Here is an 18,886-nt window from a genome sequence, read left to right as displayed (position 1 = left end):
ACACACATTTCTGTCTGATTGCAGGTTGGAGGACTGCAGTTTGTCAGAGATCAGCATTAAAGTTCTGGACCTAACTCTGAAGTCCAAACCTTCCAATCTGACAGAACTGGACCTGAGCAACAACAACCTGCAGGATTCAAGAATTGTTCCTCTGTGTGGTTTTCTGGAGAGTCCAGACTGCAGACTGCAGACTCTGAGGTCAGTAAAGAAGCTGAACTCCCTGAAGGATTAGAAGAACGGATCAGGTGAAGAACTTTCTGATGTTTCACTGGAAGATTTTCTGTCTACAGTCGTGTTTGAAACAAACTGATGATTGGTTCAGATTTTCTTCATCACTTGAATTGATTGTTCTGATGATTGATAGAAACTGATCTGTTTCAATCAGGATCTTGTAAAACTGATCTAATTCTGTTTAGTTCCTGGACCTCCAGCTGCATCACTGCTCCTGAACACACTTTTCTGTCTGATTGCAGGTTGGAGAACTGCAGTTTGTCAGAGATCAGCTGTGAAGCTCTGGGCTCAGCTCTGAAGAAAAACCTGTCTAATCTGACAGAACTGGACCTGAGCAAGAACCATCACTTGCAGGATTCAGGAGTTCTTCATCTGTGTGGTTTTCTGGAGAGTCCAGCCTGCAGACTGCAGTCTCTGAGGTCAGTAAAGAAGCTGAACTCCCTGAAGGATGAGAAGAACGGATCAGGTGAAGTGTGTTTCCAACACGACTGTAGATAGAAAATCTTCCAGTGAAACATCAGAAAGTTCTGATCATTGGTTAGATTGTAGTGACCAGTGTGTTTAAATTGTTTAGTTTTGTCCTGCTACTTCTGGATCTGGTGTGGTTGTGACCTGTAGCGGCTGTTAAAACTTGATCAAAAATCTGTAGCAGAAAAGACTATTTTAGAGTCTTTCTATGAACATGCCAATGGTGTCAGAATTAATCACATAGTGCCGAAGTTAACCATGTGATCATGAGGGGAACAACAACCTTCCCAGCTTGACCAGCCAGAAAAGGGGAGTGGGAGAGACCCCCAGGCCAGTAGCACCCCCGGCAACGGGACCCACGCATCCTGGGGGGGGGGACCGCTTACCCACCAACCCAGCCAGGCACCGGGAGGCATAGGCGAACCCGGCCACCCGGCCACCGGGCGCCGGACACCAAGACGCGTGCTGAAGACGAAGCCAGGGCCCCAAGGACCCATGAGCCACCCACCACCCAGCCGGAGCCTTGTCTCCACAGGCCAGCACTGGCACCCAACCCGAGCAAGATCACTGCACACCCACAGCTCCACCCCCCTACTACTCTACCCTCTACAACCCTGCTCACCCGACATGTTCTCCAACCACACCTCTTATACCCCCCAATGACCTCCCCACTCTACTATGGGAAAGGGTGAACCCCTGCGGGTCATGACGAGCCAGCGCCCAGGGCTGTTCCCACCCATGCACTCCCGCACTCACACACAATCTTATTGTTATCCCCCATTTCCATTCCATGACCCCCTCTGGCCGATTGACCCCCCAGCGCCGCACGCCCAACCACCACTGCAGCCGACAGGATACCCACAAGCCCAACCGCCCTGAGAGGACAAGGCCGGTGAAGACCGGCCGCCCCTCCCCGACCCCACCCATGAATGGTGGTGGGGGTGTGCTGTGTGTGTGCTGCAGCTAAAATAGGGGGTCTCCAGTGTGTGTGTGTGTGGGGGGGGCATCCCTGCCAAGCAGCAGAGCCCCCCCACTCCGGGGTCCCTCTGTGTGGGGTGTGTATTTGCTGTGTGTGTGCTGCTAACATGCAGTGTGTGTGTCTTAAGTTGAATTGTAGTAGGTTTAGGGGATGTCATCTGGACTTGGTTTTAAAGTTAGAAGATGTTTCACCTCTTATCCAAGAGGCTTTGTCAATTCTGAATTAGCTGGTAGAAGAGCTTGTATATATGTGCTCATGGGGGAGGAGTCAGACCTAAACTGGATGCTATTGTCAACTTAGCCTACATGGTTTCGGGTCGTTAAGAGTCCTTTTTCCTCGGCTGGGGGTTGGGGAGCCAGTGACTCTCTTTCATCTGTTAACGACCGGATCATTGGAGAGGACAGACAGCTCCAGGTTGAAGTGTACAGGAAGCTTACTCACACAGATCAGTACCTTTTATTTGACTCAAACCACCCTTTACAGCACAAACTAGGCATTATCAGGACATTACAACACAGAGTCCAGGAGGTGCCCACAAACTCTGACGGAAAGAAGAAGGAAGAGCAACATATCCACCAAGCCCTCAGAACCTGTAGATATCCCAAGAGGGTGTTCACCAGATCCCAACATACAGGAAAACAAGACAAGAAGAAACAAGAGCCGAAACGGAACAGTATCTCAATTCCGTATATCGCAGGCCTGTCTGAAAAACTTAAAAGGATTTTCAAACAACATAACTTCCCAGTTCATCTTAAACCAGTCAATACTCTCAGACAAAAACTGGTTCATCCAAAGGACAGAATTCCCAGCTACAAACAGAGTAATGTTTTGTACTCTATCCACTGCAAAGAGAACTGCAATGAACAGTTTATAGGAGAAACCAAACAACCTCTACACAAGCAGCTTTACCAACATGGCAGAGCCAACCCAAGTGGACCTGAGTCTGCAGTGCATCTCCACCTGAAGGCCAAAAACCACGCGTTCGAGGACAGTGAAGTCCGAGTTCTAGCCAGAGAGAAAGGATGGTTTGAGCGAGGAGTGAAAAAAGCCATCTTTGTCAAGAAGGATAAACCTTCTCTTAATAAGAATGGTGGTCTCAGGTTTATTCTTCCATCCATCTACGGAAGTGTTTTGACACCAAAACAAACCAGACCAGCTCCACCTGAGTCGTTAACCGCTGAAAGAGATGACCAATTTGGAGAGTGAGTCACTGGCTCCCCAACCCCCAGCTGAGGATAAAGGACTCTTAACGACCCGAAACTATGTAGGTTAAGTGGACAATACCTTCCAGTTTCAGGTCTGACTCCTCCCTCATGGGCACATATATACCAGCTATTAGACCAGCTAATTCAGAATTGACAAAGCCTCTTGGATAAGAGCCGAAACGTCTTCTAACTTTAAAAGCAAGTCCAGATGACATCCCCTAAACCTACTACAATCTCATGGATAGGTTTACTTCTTGCTTATTTTAATTTACTCTTCTGAGAAATCTGGGCATGTGTTAAGTTACGTTTGTTGAAACCTATTATATTTTCTAAAGCTTTAATAGAGAGGGTTGGTGCAAAAAAAACAAACAAAGAAAAAAAAGACTTGCTGTCCTATTACCCTTTTATTGGCGTACAGATCCGCTCTGCAGAACTCCACCTTATGCATACCTGCCCTGCTCGTGTTGGGACAAGACCAAACTACACCAGCTGAAATGTTCTTTGGAAAACCCCTGACATGCTGGTGGCTCCACCTGGGCTGGAATGTGCTGGTAAGCTTCAGGACTGGATGGATGCAGCTCATGCCTTTGTCTGTGACCAAAAAAAGCTGGCGCTGAAAATAAAGACTTCAAGGTAGAGGACCTGGTGTCGGTGTTTGGCCTGAAAAGGAAGGCAAAGTGTCCCAAGTTTGACTGAAACTGGGTGGGACCTATTATGATGGTAAAAAAGCTTGGAGAACTGGTCTACTGAGTTGACCAGTCCAACTGGGGGAAGGCGTGTGGCCCTTCAAAGAGAATGGTTGCCCCCTTTCAGAGGTGATGCATGGCCACGAAAGCATCTCAGGAGACCTTAATCCTCTAGAGACCTGACAGTTGGAACCCCTTACACTGGGACTGTCCCCTCCCCACTACCTCTCCACCTTACCCCCACTGCAGCAGCAGGTGGTCTCAGGACTTCTCCACCTGTAATGACTTCAGAGACTGCGGAAACCCCCTACTCACCTCTGTAGCTTTGTATGTGAACCATTGGGATGAGGAGCTTTATGGGGGAAGGGAGTGTAGCGATGAGTGTGTGCAGGATTTTTCACTCCCCCTGACAGACAGACAGACAGACAGACAGACAGACAGACAGACAGACAGACAGACAGACAGACAGACAACTTTATTTATCCATTTGGGAGGTTCCCGCATGGAAATTGACATCTCCATTGCATACAGCACTGGTTGACAGAAAAAGTAAAACAGTAAAAACAGTTTGCAGTTCTGCAAAACAGCATGTCCAGAGCACAGCCAAATCGCTGGGTGGCTCAAAATGACTAATTCAACAGCCTACAATTAGCCACCTTTCATTTGTAAATGCGGCACTAACTACATGATCATCTGGATGAAGACATTTCAATGTCGTAGCTAACCACATTCTTTACTCAGATCAGGGTGGGGGAGGTATTCTGCTTCAAAAGAGCCTCCAAGCTCTGACAAACTTTGACTCTCTGTGTGTAAACTGAAAAACCAAGATGCCTAAATTTTACAACACTGAGCAGACATTAAAATTATCCTGGAGCAAGTCAACCCATTTGACTCTGAGGAAGAAGAGATGTTCCTTCAGCAGGACTCAGACTGATATTTCTTCTGATAAGATTACATAAACATCTTGTTCCCATTGGCGGATTATAGCAGTTGTCTTTCCATTCATTTTCTGTGCCTGTTAATCCTGGTCAGGATCACAGGGGTCTGCTGGAGCACATCCCAGCTAGTCACAGGCAGCTGGGGAGGGGTAGACCCTGGATGGGTCACCAGTCCATTGCAGGGCCACATAGATAAATAACCAGGCACACTCACATACACATGTTGGAGAAATTTAGAGTCATTTAATTTAACTGCATGTTTCTTGGACTTGGGGGCCAAAGGGGGCCTATTTGACATGTTTTGGAATTCATAGTTTCAACTAGAATTCAACTAAAAACAATAAAATTTAAAATAAACAGGTGAAACAACATATATTTACATTGCTGAAGGTTTTCATTGCTCAGGTGTTGACTCGCTTACAGAGTTTCCTGTGTTTCCTCACTCTGGACACGCTTCAGACTATTCGGGACTGTACTGTTCAGCATGGACGTCAGACAGAAGAAGACAGCTGGTTCATGGTCCTCCCTGAACTATTGGGGTTCATTGTCATCCTCCTTGTGAGGGAGGGATAAAACTTTCATCCATGCAAAACGCAAGATACAAAATGTTCGGTAAAAATGGGACATCCACTGATCTCCAAAACAACTTGAAAGACATCATGCGGCATTTACACTTTGATAACAAGGGCACACGCATGGAACGAGTTGCAATGGACAGGTTTCCTGCAATCTCCAATGTTTGGGGGTCTTTTAACCCAGGCAAGATTAGCCGGGAGCTTCCAGAATAAGTAAAAAACCTCACACAGGTAGGTACATGCGGGAGCTGAGAAGGCGAAAAAGGAATACCGTGTTTGGTGACAAGCTCCCATACGTGGCAAAGGGAAAAGGCCAATGTGCCAGGTGCATGGTCAGTACAAGAACAATAATGCCACAGTGCGCTTTGTTGATTGCTACAAGTATACCTGTGGCAAATGCAGAAAGGAGATTGTGGGGCAGTAACAAGTATGTGCAGACAAGTAGTTGTTTGAAGATATCACTTTGGATTTCTTTGCTTGAACATTTCAGTATTATGTCTGTAAAGAAGTGTCTCTTGTGCATGAATGATGAATCTCAGCCAAAAAAGAAAAACCAAACTGTGATGACCTCTTACTAGAAGTGAAGGAAGTGAGGGGAAATAATGAAAACCTGCGCAGCCACTTGGCTTGTCCTTTTTGCGTGCCAAAAGAACAGCCTAATGGCTGTGCTGTTCATGTGCAAACTATGTTGAAGGCTGCTCTTTGGGCATGCAAATTTTAACTAATCCAGCCACTTGGCTGTCTCCTGGACATTGAAGGTAGAAAAGCCAAATGGCTGCCCTACAGATGTTCTAGTGTTAACCCTTGTGTTATCCTAGGCATTTTAACATTGGGAGTTGCTGTGTGTTGTTGCAATTTATCTTGCTACCCTAAAACTGTTCTGGGTTCAGATTAGTCCACTCTATGAGAAGAACGTAAATCAGGAGAGCTCTGTTGGGCGGCTGAGGGGGTCGAGATGATAAAAGGGGTGTGTTGGGACAGTGGAAGGGAATGAATAAAGAGACAGAAGCATTGATGGAAGTTGTACTGTTACTGTTGTATCTGTTGTGGTTGTTGCCTGCAGCAACTGCAAAGACTTCATGAAAAACCTGTAGCAGAAAAGGCACTTTTAGAGGATCATGTCCAACAGGATGTCACAAACTCTTCTTCATCTGTGATGGTTGATATGAAACTGATCTGTTTCAATCATGATCTTGCAAATCTGGTCAAACTGTAGTTTCTGGACCTCCAGCTGCATCACTGCTTCTGAACACACTTTTCTGTCTGATTGCAGGTTGGAGGACTGCAGATTGTCAGGGATGAGTTGTGAAGCTCTGGGCTCAGCCCTGAAGAAAAACCCGTCTAATCTGACAGAACTGGACCTGAGCAGGAACAGGAACCTGCAGGATTCAGGAGTTCATCATCTGTGGGGTTTTCTGGAGAGTCCAGACTGCAGACTGCAGACTCTGAGGTCAGTAAAGAAGCTGAACTCCCTGAAGGATGAGAAGAACGGATCAGGTGAAAAAGTTTCTGATGTTTCACTGGAAGATTTTCTGTCTGCAGCCGTGTTTGAAACAAACTGATGACTGGTTCAGATTTTCTTCATCAATTGTTCTGATGATTGATAGAAACTGATCTGTTTCAATAAGGGCTCTAAATAAACCTTTTTGGTTACTTGCCTGGCTGGCCGGTAACATCCAAAGTCCAACAGCCAAATTAGATATGTATTAGCCCAACATTTTTTGGGGAAAATATTTTAATTCAGTTCAATTCAATTCAATTTTATTTGTATAGCCCAAAATCACAACAACAGTCGTCTCGATGGGCTTTGTATCAGTAGTTGAAGAAGTAAAACATGAACTCAAAAGGATCATAAATACATAGAGTCAATAGGAAAATACTAAAATGAACTAACAAACTGACTAAGCTATACTGGCATCTCTGCCCTTAGACCCCCCTTCGCGGTAAGGAAAAACTCCTAAAAAAAACGGATTCCGGAAAAAAATGAAGAAACCTCAGGGATGCCCACATAAAGGAGGGATCCTCCCCCAGGACGGACAGGCGATTTACCAGGACTCTTAGAGAAGAATTAACTTATCTATCTCTACAACTACACGTTTAAAGTCAAGCAGACGAGCTTCATCCAGCCGTGGTTGGGGGGACAGTCAGGGGCGCGAGTCGAGCCGGAGACAGGATCATTTTCCATACCGTTTGTCCCTTTCGGGGTCACAGGGCTGCTGGCGCCTATCCCGGCCACTTGTGGGCAAAGGCAGGGGATGCCCTGGACAGATCGCCAGTCTGTCGCAGGGTAGAATTTCTACACACCCATTCACTCTCACACTTATGGACAATTTAGAGTTGCCAGAGTTGAAGCATGTTTTTGGACGGTGGGAGGAAGCAGGAGACCCCGGAGAAAACCCACGCATACATGGGAAGAACATGTAAACTGCACACAGGAAGGTCCCCATTGATGTTCTGTTTTTCATGTCCCCCAGCCAGGACTTGAACCGGGGGCCATCTTGCTGTGAGGCAAGAGCGTTAACCACTGCGCCACCGTGCAGCCCAGTTGATGATTATTCTCTCTCTAAAACAAAACACTAATAATAATTGAAAATATCGTCTTATTGCAGGTTTTATAACATAACTCAAATGTTCTGCTATTTCAACAAAAGAAACTTCTGATCTCTGAACCTTTTTATGAACACATTCCTTTCCTGAATGCATCAAATTAACGGTATTTTATCTACAAACATTACACAGCAAAACATTGGGCTAGTGTGACATATTGACCAGTATTGCCACAAGAACAGGCAGTCAGCTGGATCCAAATGAGGCAGGTTTCACTAGCTCAGCTAAAAGTCCACTAAGCTTAATCAGAGACAGGCTGGCAGGGGTCACTAACAGGCATAAGATCATCCTGGGTGGAGAGTCCAGAGCAGGCGTTTGGGATCAAATGCTAGAAATTCCCAGTACATCTGAATCCAGCAGTAGTGAGCTCCTAATGAAATCACGTGAGAGCAAAATTTCCAATCAGGCCCTGAATGCATCTCCTGCTGAAGTGAATGTGACTATTAAATCTGTAAGATAAAGTCCGAATTCAATATTTTGACTGCTGGGTGGCATACACAACAATGCAATGTGGTTGGCTGGGTCCAATGCAGCACCACCTCCACCTTGCCCTGATCCATTGCCATGTTCCGAAACTGATTACATAACCCAGAAGAAAACCTTAGATTTTGTTAAACTCACACTTCTCCCCTTTGGCATACAGGTCATGTTGATTCAGCTGCTGCAACATCTGCTGTACATACGCAACAGGTTCCTACAACATGTCCAAGTAGATCAAGATGTTGTCGATGTAGACAACAACGAAGTGTTAAATATTTTCCCGGAAGACATCGTTGACAAATGCCTGTAACACAGGGGGCGTTACAGAGACCAAAGGGCATGACCAGGTACTCATAGTGTCCTGAGTTGGTTGAAAAGGCGGTCTTCCATTCATCCCCTGCTCGAACGTGGATAAGGTTGTAGGTTCTCTTTAGATCCAGCTTCATGAAGAAGCATGCTGTGCGGAGCTGCTCCAGAGCTGCAGGATCCAGAGGCAGGGATATCAGAACTTAGCAGTCACATCATTAAGGCTGCCATAGTCAATACACGGCCTCGGTCCACCATCTTTCTTTTTGTTAATAAAGAAGGTTTTAATTTGATTTTTGATTTGATTTGATTTGAAATGGTTTCTTTTAAGCAATCAAATACGAATAATACACAAAAAACAATACAATCATCAGTTATACATTCATACAATAACTAATCAAACTTAGGATAATTAAATATTGCTTGAAAGGGAGTGGAAGGAAGCGAATTTATATAATCCCACCCCTGTTCTACCGTAACCATTTTATAACATGAGAGAGAAAGCACATGACAAAGATGATTATAAATCAGCATGACAATGAAGTATCCAAAATATATGCAGATTATGTTACTTATAAAAGTCATTGATATGATTAAAAAATAATACTATATCAGTAAAATAGACAAAACACTGTTTCAGGAATTTTCATAGAAAAATTTGGTCAAGTATCAAAAGTTGTGGAGCACTTGGCAAATGTGCAAAGCCCATTGAGACGACTGTTGTTGTGATTTTGTGCTATACAAATAAATTTGAATTGAATTGATTTGCAAAATTAAGTTTCATTAGGAAAAATTCATGAATCAGCTTATCAATTTTTTGAAACAAGTGAAGTAATATCATTAAAAGTCAATCAATTTGACAATTTTCAATAATTGATTAATCATTTGTTTTATTATTTTTTTTATTTTTTTATGTATATATATATATATATTCTTTTTTATGATAAAGTAATGCTATGAAGTAAAATAAAAAGTAAAAAAAGGGTCCATATTTGTCGACAGACCAAGGCTGGTTAACAGCAAAGTTTCTAGTTCTCTTCCATGTTATGTCTGCAGACATTTGATTCAGGTCCATATCCTTCTTCAGCTGATATCAGCTCGGTGAAAGTTGAGGTCAAGTTGTCTGCAGGTCAGAACTCTCTGCTGTTATTCAGGTGACGTCAGACCTAAGGAGAAGTGATGAATCCAGGTGTCATATTTCTTGATATAATTTGGCTCTTTGGTTTATTACTCCATGTTGTTTCAGACGACCGTGATCAAGCACTTCTCAAAGTCCTTCATGGTGTTAACAACCAGAACCTTGGACCGGTCCGGTGGACCGAGTGGTTTGACGTAAATCCTGCAGCCTTTGACCCAAGTGTTCTCAATCTGCTTATGCTTCCTGAGAAGCTGTGCATATTTGGAGATTTCAGCATTCCTTCTGGTCAGATGGTCGTTCAGATCCTCGATCCTCACCGATCCTCGGAGATTTTACGATGATTCATCAGAGCTAGCTTGTGATTTTGATTCACAAACTTGATGAGGATCGCTGGTTTAGCTGGTTTCAGCTGAATAAAAACAAGTTTTTCTAAAACCTTACTTAAAAATGGCAAGTTGGACACAGGTCTGTAGTTATTAAAAACTGAAGGGTCTAAATTAGTTTTCTAGAGTAACAGTTTCACCACTGCCTTTTTAAAGGCAGCAGGAAAAATACCCGTCTGTAGAGAGGAGTTCATGATATTTAAAATCTCACTCTCAAAAGACCCATAAAATGATTTAAAAAGTGATGTGGGGATGGGATCTAAAAAACAAGTTGTTGGATTAACTTGGGAGAAAACTCGACCAAGTGTTGCAGCTTCAACCAGGTCAAAACTGTCCAGTGCTTCCTCAGGTAAAATCAAGTCATCATTACCAATAAAAAGGCTTTTCTGATCATTTATGATGATTGATCTGACAGAATGGATCTAGCTCCTGAAGTGGTCTGCAAAGTCCTCACACAATGAGGCAGAGGCTGGCATTGTGTTTTTGTTCATATTTGAGTTGATTAAAGATTCAATTGTGGTGAAAAAGGGCTCTGGGGTTATTTTTATTTACAGAAATGATCTTCGCAAAATATGAACTTCTGGTCTGTTTTACTGTTTGATTATATAGTTTTGGTGGGTTTTTTAGTATAGTTGATAGTTTATTTCAAGTTTGTGTTTTCTCCAAAGTCTTTCGGCAGATCTACAGCGTCTCTTCAATTGTTTAATTTCCTCAGTTCTCCAAGGAGGTGTGGCTTTGGTTCTTATCTTTTTAGATTTTAGTGGAGCCTGAATTTTAATTTACTGTTAAAACTTTCAACAAGTAGATCACAGGGGGCCGAAAAGACAGGTGGAGAGTTGGAGCAAACAGATGTAATAAATTTTTCGACCACTTCAGGAGTCAAGTAGCATTTCTTCACCGTTCTCACAGAGGTCTCCTGCTTTATAAAACCAGTAATGTTAAAAAGTAGGTAGGTAGGTAAACCATGACTGATGACGAGGTCAAGAGTGTGCCCCCTGTTGTGAGTCGGCTGCATGACATGTTGTTTAAAATCAAAAGAGGAGAGTAAGTCCAAGAACTGAGTGGTGCAATAGTCCGACTTCCCGTCTACATGCAGGTTAAAATCACCTGTAATTAAAATCATGTTAAAGGAAGTGTGGACAGATGCTAGAAACTCAGAAAACTCCTCAATAAAAACAGAGCTTGGTTTGGGTGGTCTGTATACTGTGATGCATAAAACTGGAGGGCTGTTAAAAACAAAGGCGTGATGTTCAAAGCTGGGGTACTCATCTAATGAAATCTGCTTTACTGCAAAGGAGTTGGACATTATGGATGCAGTACCCCCACCCTTTCTGCCCTCCCTGGTTGAAAAAACAAAGCTAAAATTGGGTGGAGAGGCCTCAGTGAGAACACTTCATTTCCAGCTCAGCTTTCAGTCGACGGATGTCTTCTTTGAGGTCAATGATCATTCCAGTAGCTTTACTCAGAGACTGTGAGACCAGATCATTGGTTGGATTTGGGCTTTTTCCCAAGTTTTGGTCTGGACTCACCACTGCTGTTTCTCCGTCCGCCATTTTGTCCGCCATTTTGTATGCCCACCCCTTGTAATTGAGGCCAAACTTTATTAATTTCAATGATATTTGAAAATCTTTGATGTTGGACCGGACGGAAAAGGAATTCATCCTTACTTGTTGTTCCACATCGTCCAATCTTTTCCCCAGAGTGTCGACCCGGTTATCTCGTTGCTCGTTTTTAACGCGGAGCCTTATGAATTCTTCCAATAGAACTGTGAGTGGCGTTAGCCTAGCAGTCACTTGTTCCATGTTCAGGTTGAGGCTGAGGTTGGGGTTGGGGATGTAGATGACCAGATGAAGCCCTTTGCTAACTCCTCTCAGATGTAGGCCTGCATGGCCTCAGACTCAGTTTGAGAAAAAGTTGGATCGGTGTGGAGGGACCTGTGTGGCCCACGGGCCTTCCATCTAGGCCGGTAACTGCCACTTGGGCGTTGCCAGTGAGCAAAGGGGCATCACGAGAGTGAGCAGAACCCAGGTCAATGAAATTCCCTGCCGCCTCAGAGTCAATCATAGCTTGAGTTTCCACTATGGAGTTTTTAAAGGGTAGGGTAAACAACAGAGTAAAGATGAGCATGGGTTCACGTACCGCTTCTGTAGAGCGTCGTGGGTGGCAATTGGGACAGGTGTTGCAAACGTTGCCAGGCTGGCTGCAGTTGGGGCAGAGATTCTCCCAGAAACACCTCGCTCTCTGGAGAGAGGTGGCTGGAGCTGAATTGCATGGGCTCGTGATCGGAGCCAGCAGTCCCTCGGTGAAACGGTCGGTGGTGAGAACCACCTGGTTCTCAGCAGGTTATCCAGTTTTATGATAAGGAGTGTGAGTTGATCCAAGGATAATCCCTTGTCGTGGCACTCTTATTCCTATTGCAGCTTTGTGTTGAGTCCCTCCCGGTAAAGCTGTCACCAGTGAGCTGATTGTCCAGTCTGTGCATGCTGCCAGAGTCCGGAAATGTAACAAAGGCTGCAGTCTGTCGCCCTTGCTTGATCCCGTATTGCTGCTCCCCGGGTCTTTGCCGTCTGCTGGATGATTAAACATCCCCTGAAGCAGCTGTGTGAGAGCAGCAAAAGAGTGGATGGCTAATGATCATCCAGTTCAGACCGCAGCTATCCACTCTTGCGCTTCTGTGGTCAGGAGGGAACACATCAGTGACACTTTAGCATCTTCTGTGAGATAGAGGCTTGGTTGTTGGTGCAGAAACAGATCACACTGCATAAGGAACACCACGCATTGCTGGGGATCCCAGTTGAATTTGTCCGAAAGCACCATACTTGGTCCCAGTGTATTGGCAAGCGTGAGCACACAGTCTCCTGTAGCTTCTGATGACTGAGCAACCGGAGGAGCCGCAGGGGATGTGACGCGGACAGGAAGGTTGATGTACAGTTAGCCACGACATGATGGCTTCAGTCTTAGAGGTTAGATGATGGAGTTGGTGACCGATAAAATGCAAGCAACAAGTAGCAATCCCTGTTGGGTTCTTTGGGGGTAAGTTAACATTTTATTGTTTATCACTATTTTTATTCTTGCATATTGAATTCAATTAAAAAAATTAATAGAATTTAACTCAATCTCAAACTTTATTAGTTTGTATTTTGCCTTTTATTCCAGTTGAAAACACAAAGCACTTTACATTGCTGTTTGGCGTAAGTATTCTGTCAAAAGAACAAGCAGAAGACTGGATCCAGAAACAGCAGGTTTATTAGCTCAGCTCAATGTCGACAAAACTAAATAATGGTCAGGCAGGCAGGGAGGGGTCAATAGCAGGCATAAGATGGGAGAGACAGGGTAGTCAATATCCAGGCGAGAGTCCGGTTAGGCGGCAGGCAAACAGAGTCAGAAACGGGGTTAGGAGACAGAAGATCAGGTCCAAATAGGGATGGCCCGTTTGACACGACGCTTCGGCGCGCGTTTCACCTTCATGAAACAGAGTGGTTCAACACAATGTGTCTTGGCGTGTGTCAACTAGCGCAGATCTCGTGGTTGATGACGTATGAAGCGCCAAAGTTGATGACGTATGAAGCGCCAAATGTATTGTTTTGTCGAACCATGATTGGAATCAGCATCAGTTCATTGCACTTTACCATGACTCCTGGTAGAAAACGTACTGTGGCTCAGGATCGTTTCAACTCGGTTTCTCCTAATAAGACAATTCACAATGAACGTTGTGCTTTAAAAAAAAAACTTTAATCATTTTACTATGGCATTGTTATCAGCATTGGTAGAGATAGCTCAGTGGATAAGTCAAAGGGGTTTGCATCTAGAGATCCTGGGTTCAGGACCAGCATTTTAGGGACCAAGTTTAGCAACAAGTTTACTGAATGTTTTATCATCACGGTAAAGTTCAAATGTAGTACAAATCTCAAAGGGCGGGGCCTGTCCACACACACTCAAATGCTATCAACACACCTGCTAGCTGCAGAAATGTCCACCTTTCAATATGTACACAATACAGATATTGTTCACACACGCACATCCATGCCTTCAAACTAACTGGTGTGAAATATTTCATTCATTCAATCACACAAACTATTAGTGTAAAGGTGAGCTAACACCTGTGCTCAGGTGAGTGTTTATGTTCTTCTAAATGGATGATGGAATGTGAAAAGAAGGAAGGGGAGTGCCCAGCCATCCCCACACCAAGACCCCCACCGCAGCAGCAGCGGCAGCCAGAACCCCCCCATCGCCAAACGGCAGCAGCCAGAGAACCACCGCCCCCCTGGGCGATCACATCCGCCACCCAAGCCAGGGCCAGCAGGACCACAACGAGGCCCACAGAGCCAGAGAGCAGGGAGGCATGGGGGGAGAGAGAGCGCCGCCCCCGCCCAGCCAGGATAACAGCCCCCCCGCCGCGCCGGGAGGGCCCAGCGCAGGGCCCCACCCGAAAAGAGCGCCCACAGCCCCAGACGAGCACTTCATCACCACCCAGGAGTTCTGGGTATCCGCCCGCCCCAACCCCAGGTACGAGCCAGGACCCCCCAAGGGAGACCCGCTCCGCACTCCAGGCACCCCACCCAGGAGGGGAGCACCCCGGGGAAAAAGGGGGGCCCACGAGGGGTGTTGTAAACATGGCCCGACCATCCTCTGCCACAGTTGGAGATTTGGCAAGGCCCAGCTACCGGGGGCAAGGACCAGAACCCACCCCAAAGGGATACGGACACCCCCCGGTTCAGGTGTGATGTGAACCCCCCCCCCCCCCCCCCCACGCGCGGAGAGAGCACCACCGGGCAAAGGAAACCGGTACCCAGGGGACACAGCCACTGTTGCCAAGGGCCCAGTACCCCCCACCAGGGACGGGGTAGGGGACAGATGGACCTAGGTCCCACCTTCCTTGCAAAATGTGTGTGCATGTGTTTGTGTGTTTGTAAGGGTGTGTGTGTGCATGTGTGTGTGTTTGTGTTCGAACCTGCTGTGGGGTGTTGCTGCGAAGATGACGACGGTTACGGCGAAACACCACTCCCTGTGGAGTTTCCAAGCGGTATTATCTTGGAGTTATACACTCCTTCGAGACGACTGCTGGAGTTGACCAGTTCTTTTCCTGATCCAGCTTGGTAAGAACAGTATCCCCTGGACGTAGAACAGGAAGAGGTTTGGCGCCATGACGATGGTTGTAGTAGAAAGCTTGTTTAGTCTTTTCCGCTGTGTCCCCTTGGAAAACAGCCAGGCCTGTCAGGCCATTTTGGTTGGAGATTCTTCTCCAGGGTGAGAAGTGTTGTGCGGATCTTTCTCCCCATGAGGAGCTCCGCCGGGCTGACTCCTGTACTGGAGCAGGGAGTTGACCTGTAGCACATGAGAGCAATGAGTGGATCCACCTGCCTGAGAATCTTCTTAGCGGTTTGCACTGCTCTCTCTGCATGTCCGTTTCCTTGAGGGTGGTGTGGACTTGATGTAAGGTGTTGGAAATCCATGTTTTTAGCAAATTCTCTGAATTCTGCACAGGAAAACTGAGGTCCATTGTCACTCACCACTTTGACTGGAATCCTGAATCTGGCAAATGTGGCTTTCAGTCTCTGAATGACTTGGAAGCTTGTGGTGGATGGCAGATGTATTATTTCCAAGAAACGGGAGTAGTAGTCTGATACTACGAGATAATTATTCTTGTGGTATTCGCAGAGATCCAGTCCAATTCTTTTCCAGGGACTTTCTGGCAGAGGGGTAGAGATGAGTGGTTCTTTCTTTTGCGAACGCTTCTGTTCTTGACAGGTCTGACATTGCATCACTGTGTTCTTTAACTCTGCCGAAAGACCAGGCCACCAAACAGATGAGTTAGCTCTCTCTCTGCATTTTGTGAGCCCTTGGTGTCCTGCGTGAATTTTCTTCAGGATCTCTCCCCTTTCAAACTTAGGGATGTCAATTCTACAGCCACGGATGAGAAGGCCGTTAGTCTCTGCCAGCTCATTTTTAACTTTCATGTAAGCTCGGACATGCATAGGAACCTTTTCTTTGTATTCTGGCCAGCCTTTTCTTACCAGCTCGATGACAGTTTGTAGTTCACTGTCTTTGGCTGTGGCTGCTCTGATGCCATCTATACGACTCTGAGAGGCAGGAATGCTTTGAACTACCGTAGCTACATAACATTCAACCTCGCTGTGCATATCTGTGGGCTCTCTGGTACGAGCCTGAGGACAACGTGACAGGGTGTCTGCAACGACGAGGGTCTTGCCTGGTACATAGACAGCCTCTGGGTTATACCTCATGAGCCGCATAAGAAGGCGTTGACATCTCAGAGGAACGTCATCTAAACTACGGCTATTCACCAGGGGTACCAAGGGTCTGTGGTCGGTCTCTAGCCTGAATCGATCCAAACCGCGCAAGTAATCAAACTTCTCACAGGCCCACACGATCAGGTGGCCCAGAAATCTTAACTGGCTCTGCCTCAAGGAGCATTTCTCTTGTTGAGTTTAAGGCCTGCTGAATCGATTCGACGTAGGACCTTTTCCAAACGTACGTCATGTTCTTCCATGGTGGCTCCATGCACCAAGATGTCGTCCATGAAGACTTCGACACCCTCCAAACCTTCCAGAGTTTCCAGCATTTTACGTTGGAAAATTTCTGGCACACTGGTGATGCCAAATGGCAGTCTTTTGAAGCAGTACCTGCCAAATGGTGTTATAAAGGTTGTCAACTCACAGCTATCTGGGTGCAGGGGGAATCTGCCAGAACCCGCTTGCAGCATCCAGAGATGAAAACACTGTGGCACCACTCAACTTAGATGTTATCTCATCTGACGTCGGAAGGATGTACCGCTCTCTTTTCACCGACTTGTTGAGTTTTGTTAGATCAACACAGATCCTGGCTTTGCCTGTATGTTTCTTTAAGACTGGCACCATTGGGAGCGCACCATTCTGTCGGTTTTGTTACGCGTTTAATAATGTCATTTTGCTACATCCTTAACAGCTCCTCTTTTACTTTCTGTAGCATGGGGAATGGTACACGCCTTGCTGTGTGAACTGCATGTGGCACGGCACCTTCTTTTAATTCAATTTTAACTGGAGCCGTTTTTAAAATACCGTTCTCCCCAAAGGGCTGACTGCCGGCTGTTTGTTCATTTGTATAGTTTGCGATCTCATCTACTGTTCTCATGAGGTTCATTTCTACAGACAGAGAGCGGCTGAGCAGATTGTTGACTCTATGCCCATGCACTACATATATTTTTATTGTGTAGCTCTTGTCTTTGTAGCTTACTGCAGCATCAAAGCAACCGAGGCAGGACAGTTCTCCTCCGGGACTGTCTAGTGGGAGGTCAGGTGGTTGTAACACCTTTCCTGTGTCGAGGGCTTGAAATGTGTCCTCGTTTATAATATTGACATCAGCCCCTGTGTCAATCTTAAATTGGACAGGAACAGATTCAACTTGGAGCAACACAGTCCATGCTTCAGACTTGTTTCCTTTTGCATTGCATATGGAGCCGAGAATGTAGGAGGTCTGCTCCCCTTCCTCTGCTTCAGTGACCTCATTCACTGACCTGCTGCTGCAACATGCTCTGGCCCAATGCCCCATCTTGTGGCAGTTATTGCACTTAGCTTTTGAAGCTGGACATTTCTCATCCCCTCTGTGTGGCAACCTTCCGCATCTTCCGCATTTCTTCACAGGTTCCCCCCATTTACTGTGTGCGTTTGACTTGCCTGGTTTATGCTGTTGTCTCTGTGTGTCGCACCTCTTGAACCGCCGCCGTGTCCCCTTGCAGACTCACTTGTGCTGTGATCTCTTCTGCTTCTGCTGACGATGTCCGACACTGTAATTTTCTCTGGTCCCCTGCCGAACTTAGTCAGTGATGAAATGTACAGCCACTTTTCATCATTCAACCGCTGGCTTTCTAGATGGTGCCCAGAAAACGGCGTTGGTTTTGTGGATAATTGGAGCGCATTTTGGGGGAAGCCCGGTCTCATGCAAAGAGATGGCGTCCATCCCACTCGGGACGGTGCCGCTCTTCTTTCTAGAAACATTTCTGCTAGCCTTAGTCTGTCAACCTGACAACCCAGAGACGAGACCCGGGCACAGAGCAGCAGTGTAAAACGCTCCTCTGAGCCTCCCTTAGTGCTGGTGCAAAACCCATGCAGGGAAAGTCAAGCAGGTCCTAGCTTTAGCTTATGTGCTGAAAGACAAGTAAAAGGAGCGCGTCACAGAAACCTTAAAGTGACAGACAGCAGTTCTCACAAGCAGAATTATGATGTCATTAAATGCGGTTTATTAAACATTCGATCCATTTCCTCTAAGTCCCTCTTAGTCAACGAGTTAATTAATGATAACAACCTTAGTCTACTAGCCTTAACAGAAACTTGGCTCCAACAGGATGACTATGTTAGACTTAATGAAGCAACCCCTCCCACTTATGCTAACTATCAGAAATCCAGGATTTCAGGGAAAGGAGGTGGTTTGGCAGTAATATCACAGTCTAGCTTACTTCTCAGCCCTAAAGTTAAAAATGCTTATAATTCATTTGAAAGTATCATATTGACTTTAAATCACCCAAACAGGAAGACTCGAAAACCTGTTTTATTCTTAATTATTTATCGCCCCCCTGGCCCATATTCAGAATTTTTAACTGAGTTTTCCGACTTCCTATCGACTATTGTCTTAGATTCTGATCAAACTATAATAATACGGGATTTTAATATTCATGTTGATGACCCCAGTGACTGTCTAGGAAAGGCTTTTGCAGCTTTATTAGATGATGTTGGTTACACCCAAAATGTAAATGAACCCACTCACTGTCACAAGCACACCCTGGACCTTGTTCTAACCCATGGTATAGAGATCAGCCAGCTGAGTGTCCTTCCTCTTAACCCCATCATTTCTGATCACTTTCTGATTACCTTCCAGTTTAATCTAGAACATGCTACCG

At 45.6% G+C, this 18,886-nt stretch overlaps 1 protein-coding gene across 1 annotated transcript in view; it reads left to right on the top strand.

Annotated features, from left to right (window-relative positions):
- LOC144986686 (NACHT, LRR and PYD domains-containing protein 12-like) overlaps positions 1–6,662 on the top strand; it is a 57,230-nt gene extending 50,568 nt beyond the window's left edge. Inside the window, exons 12-14 of the mRNA XM_078934444.1 lie at positions 25–198; positions 474–650; positions 6,356–6,662. Of these exons, the coding sequence (XP_078790570.1) occupies positions 25–198; positions 474–650; positions 6,356–6,644 (640 nt within the window). The 3' untranslated portion in view covers positions 6,645–6,662. The remainder of the gene's footprint in view (positions 1–24; positions 199–473; positions 651–6,355) is intronic.
- Positions 6,663–18,886: the final 12,224 nt, after the last annotated feature.

This window comes from Oryzias latipes, chromosome 2 (genome assembly GCF_053564925.1).
Source record: "Oryzias latipes strain Hd-rR chromosome 2, Olatipes_Hd-rR_3.1".
NCBI classification, from domain to species: Eukaryota; Metazoa; Chordata; class Actinopteri; order Beloniformes; family Adrianichthyidae; genus Oryzias; species Oryzias latipes.
The sequence above is the reverse complement of the archived record's forward strand: the minus strand, read 5'-3'. Positions and strand labels throughout refer to the sequence as shown.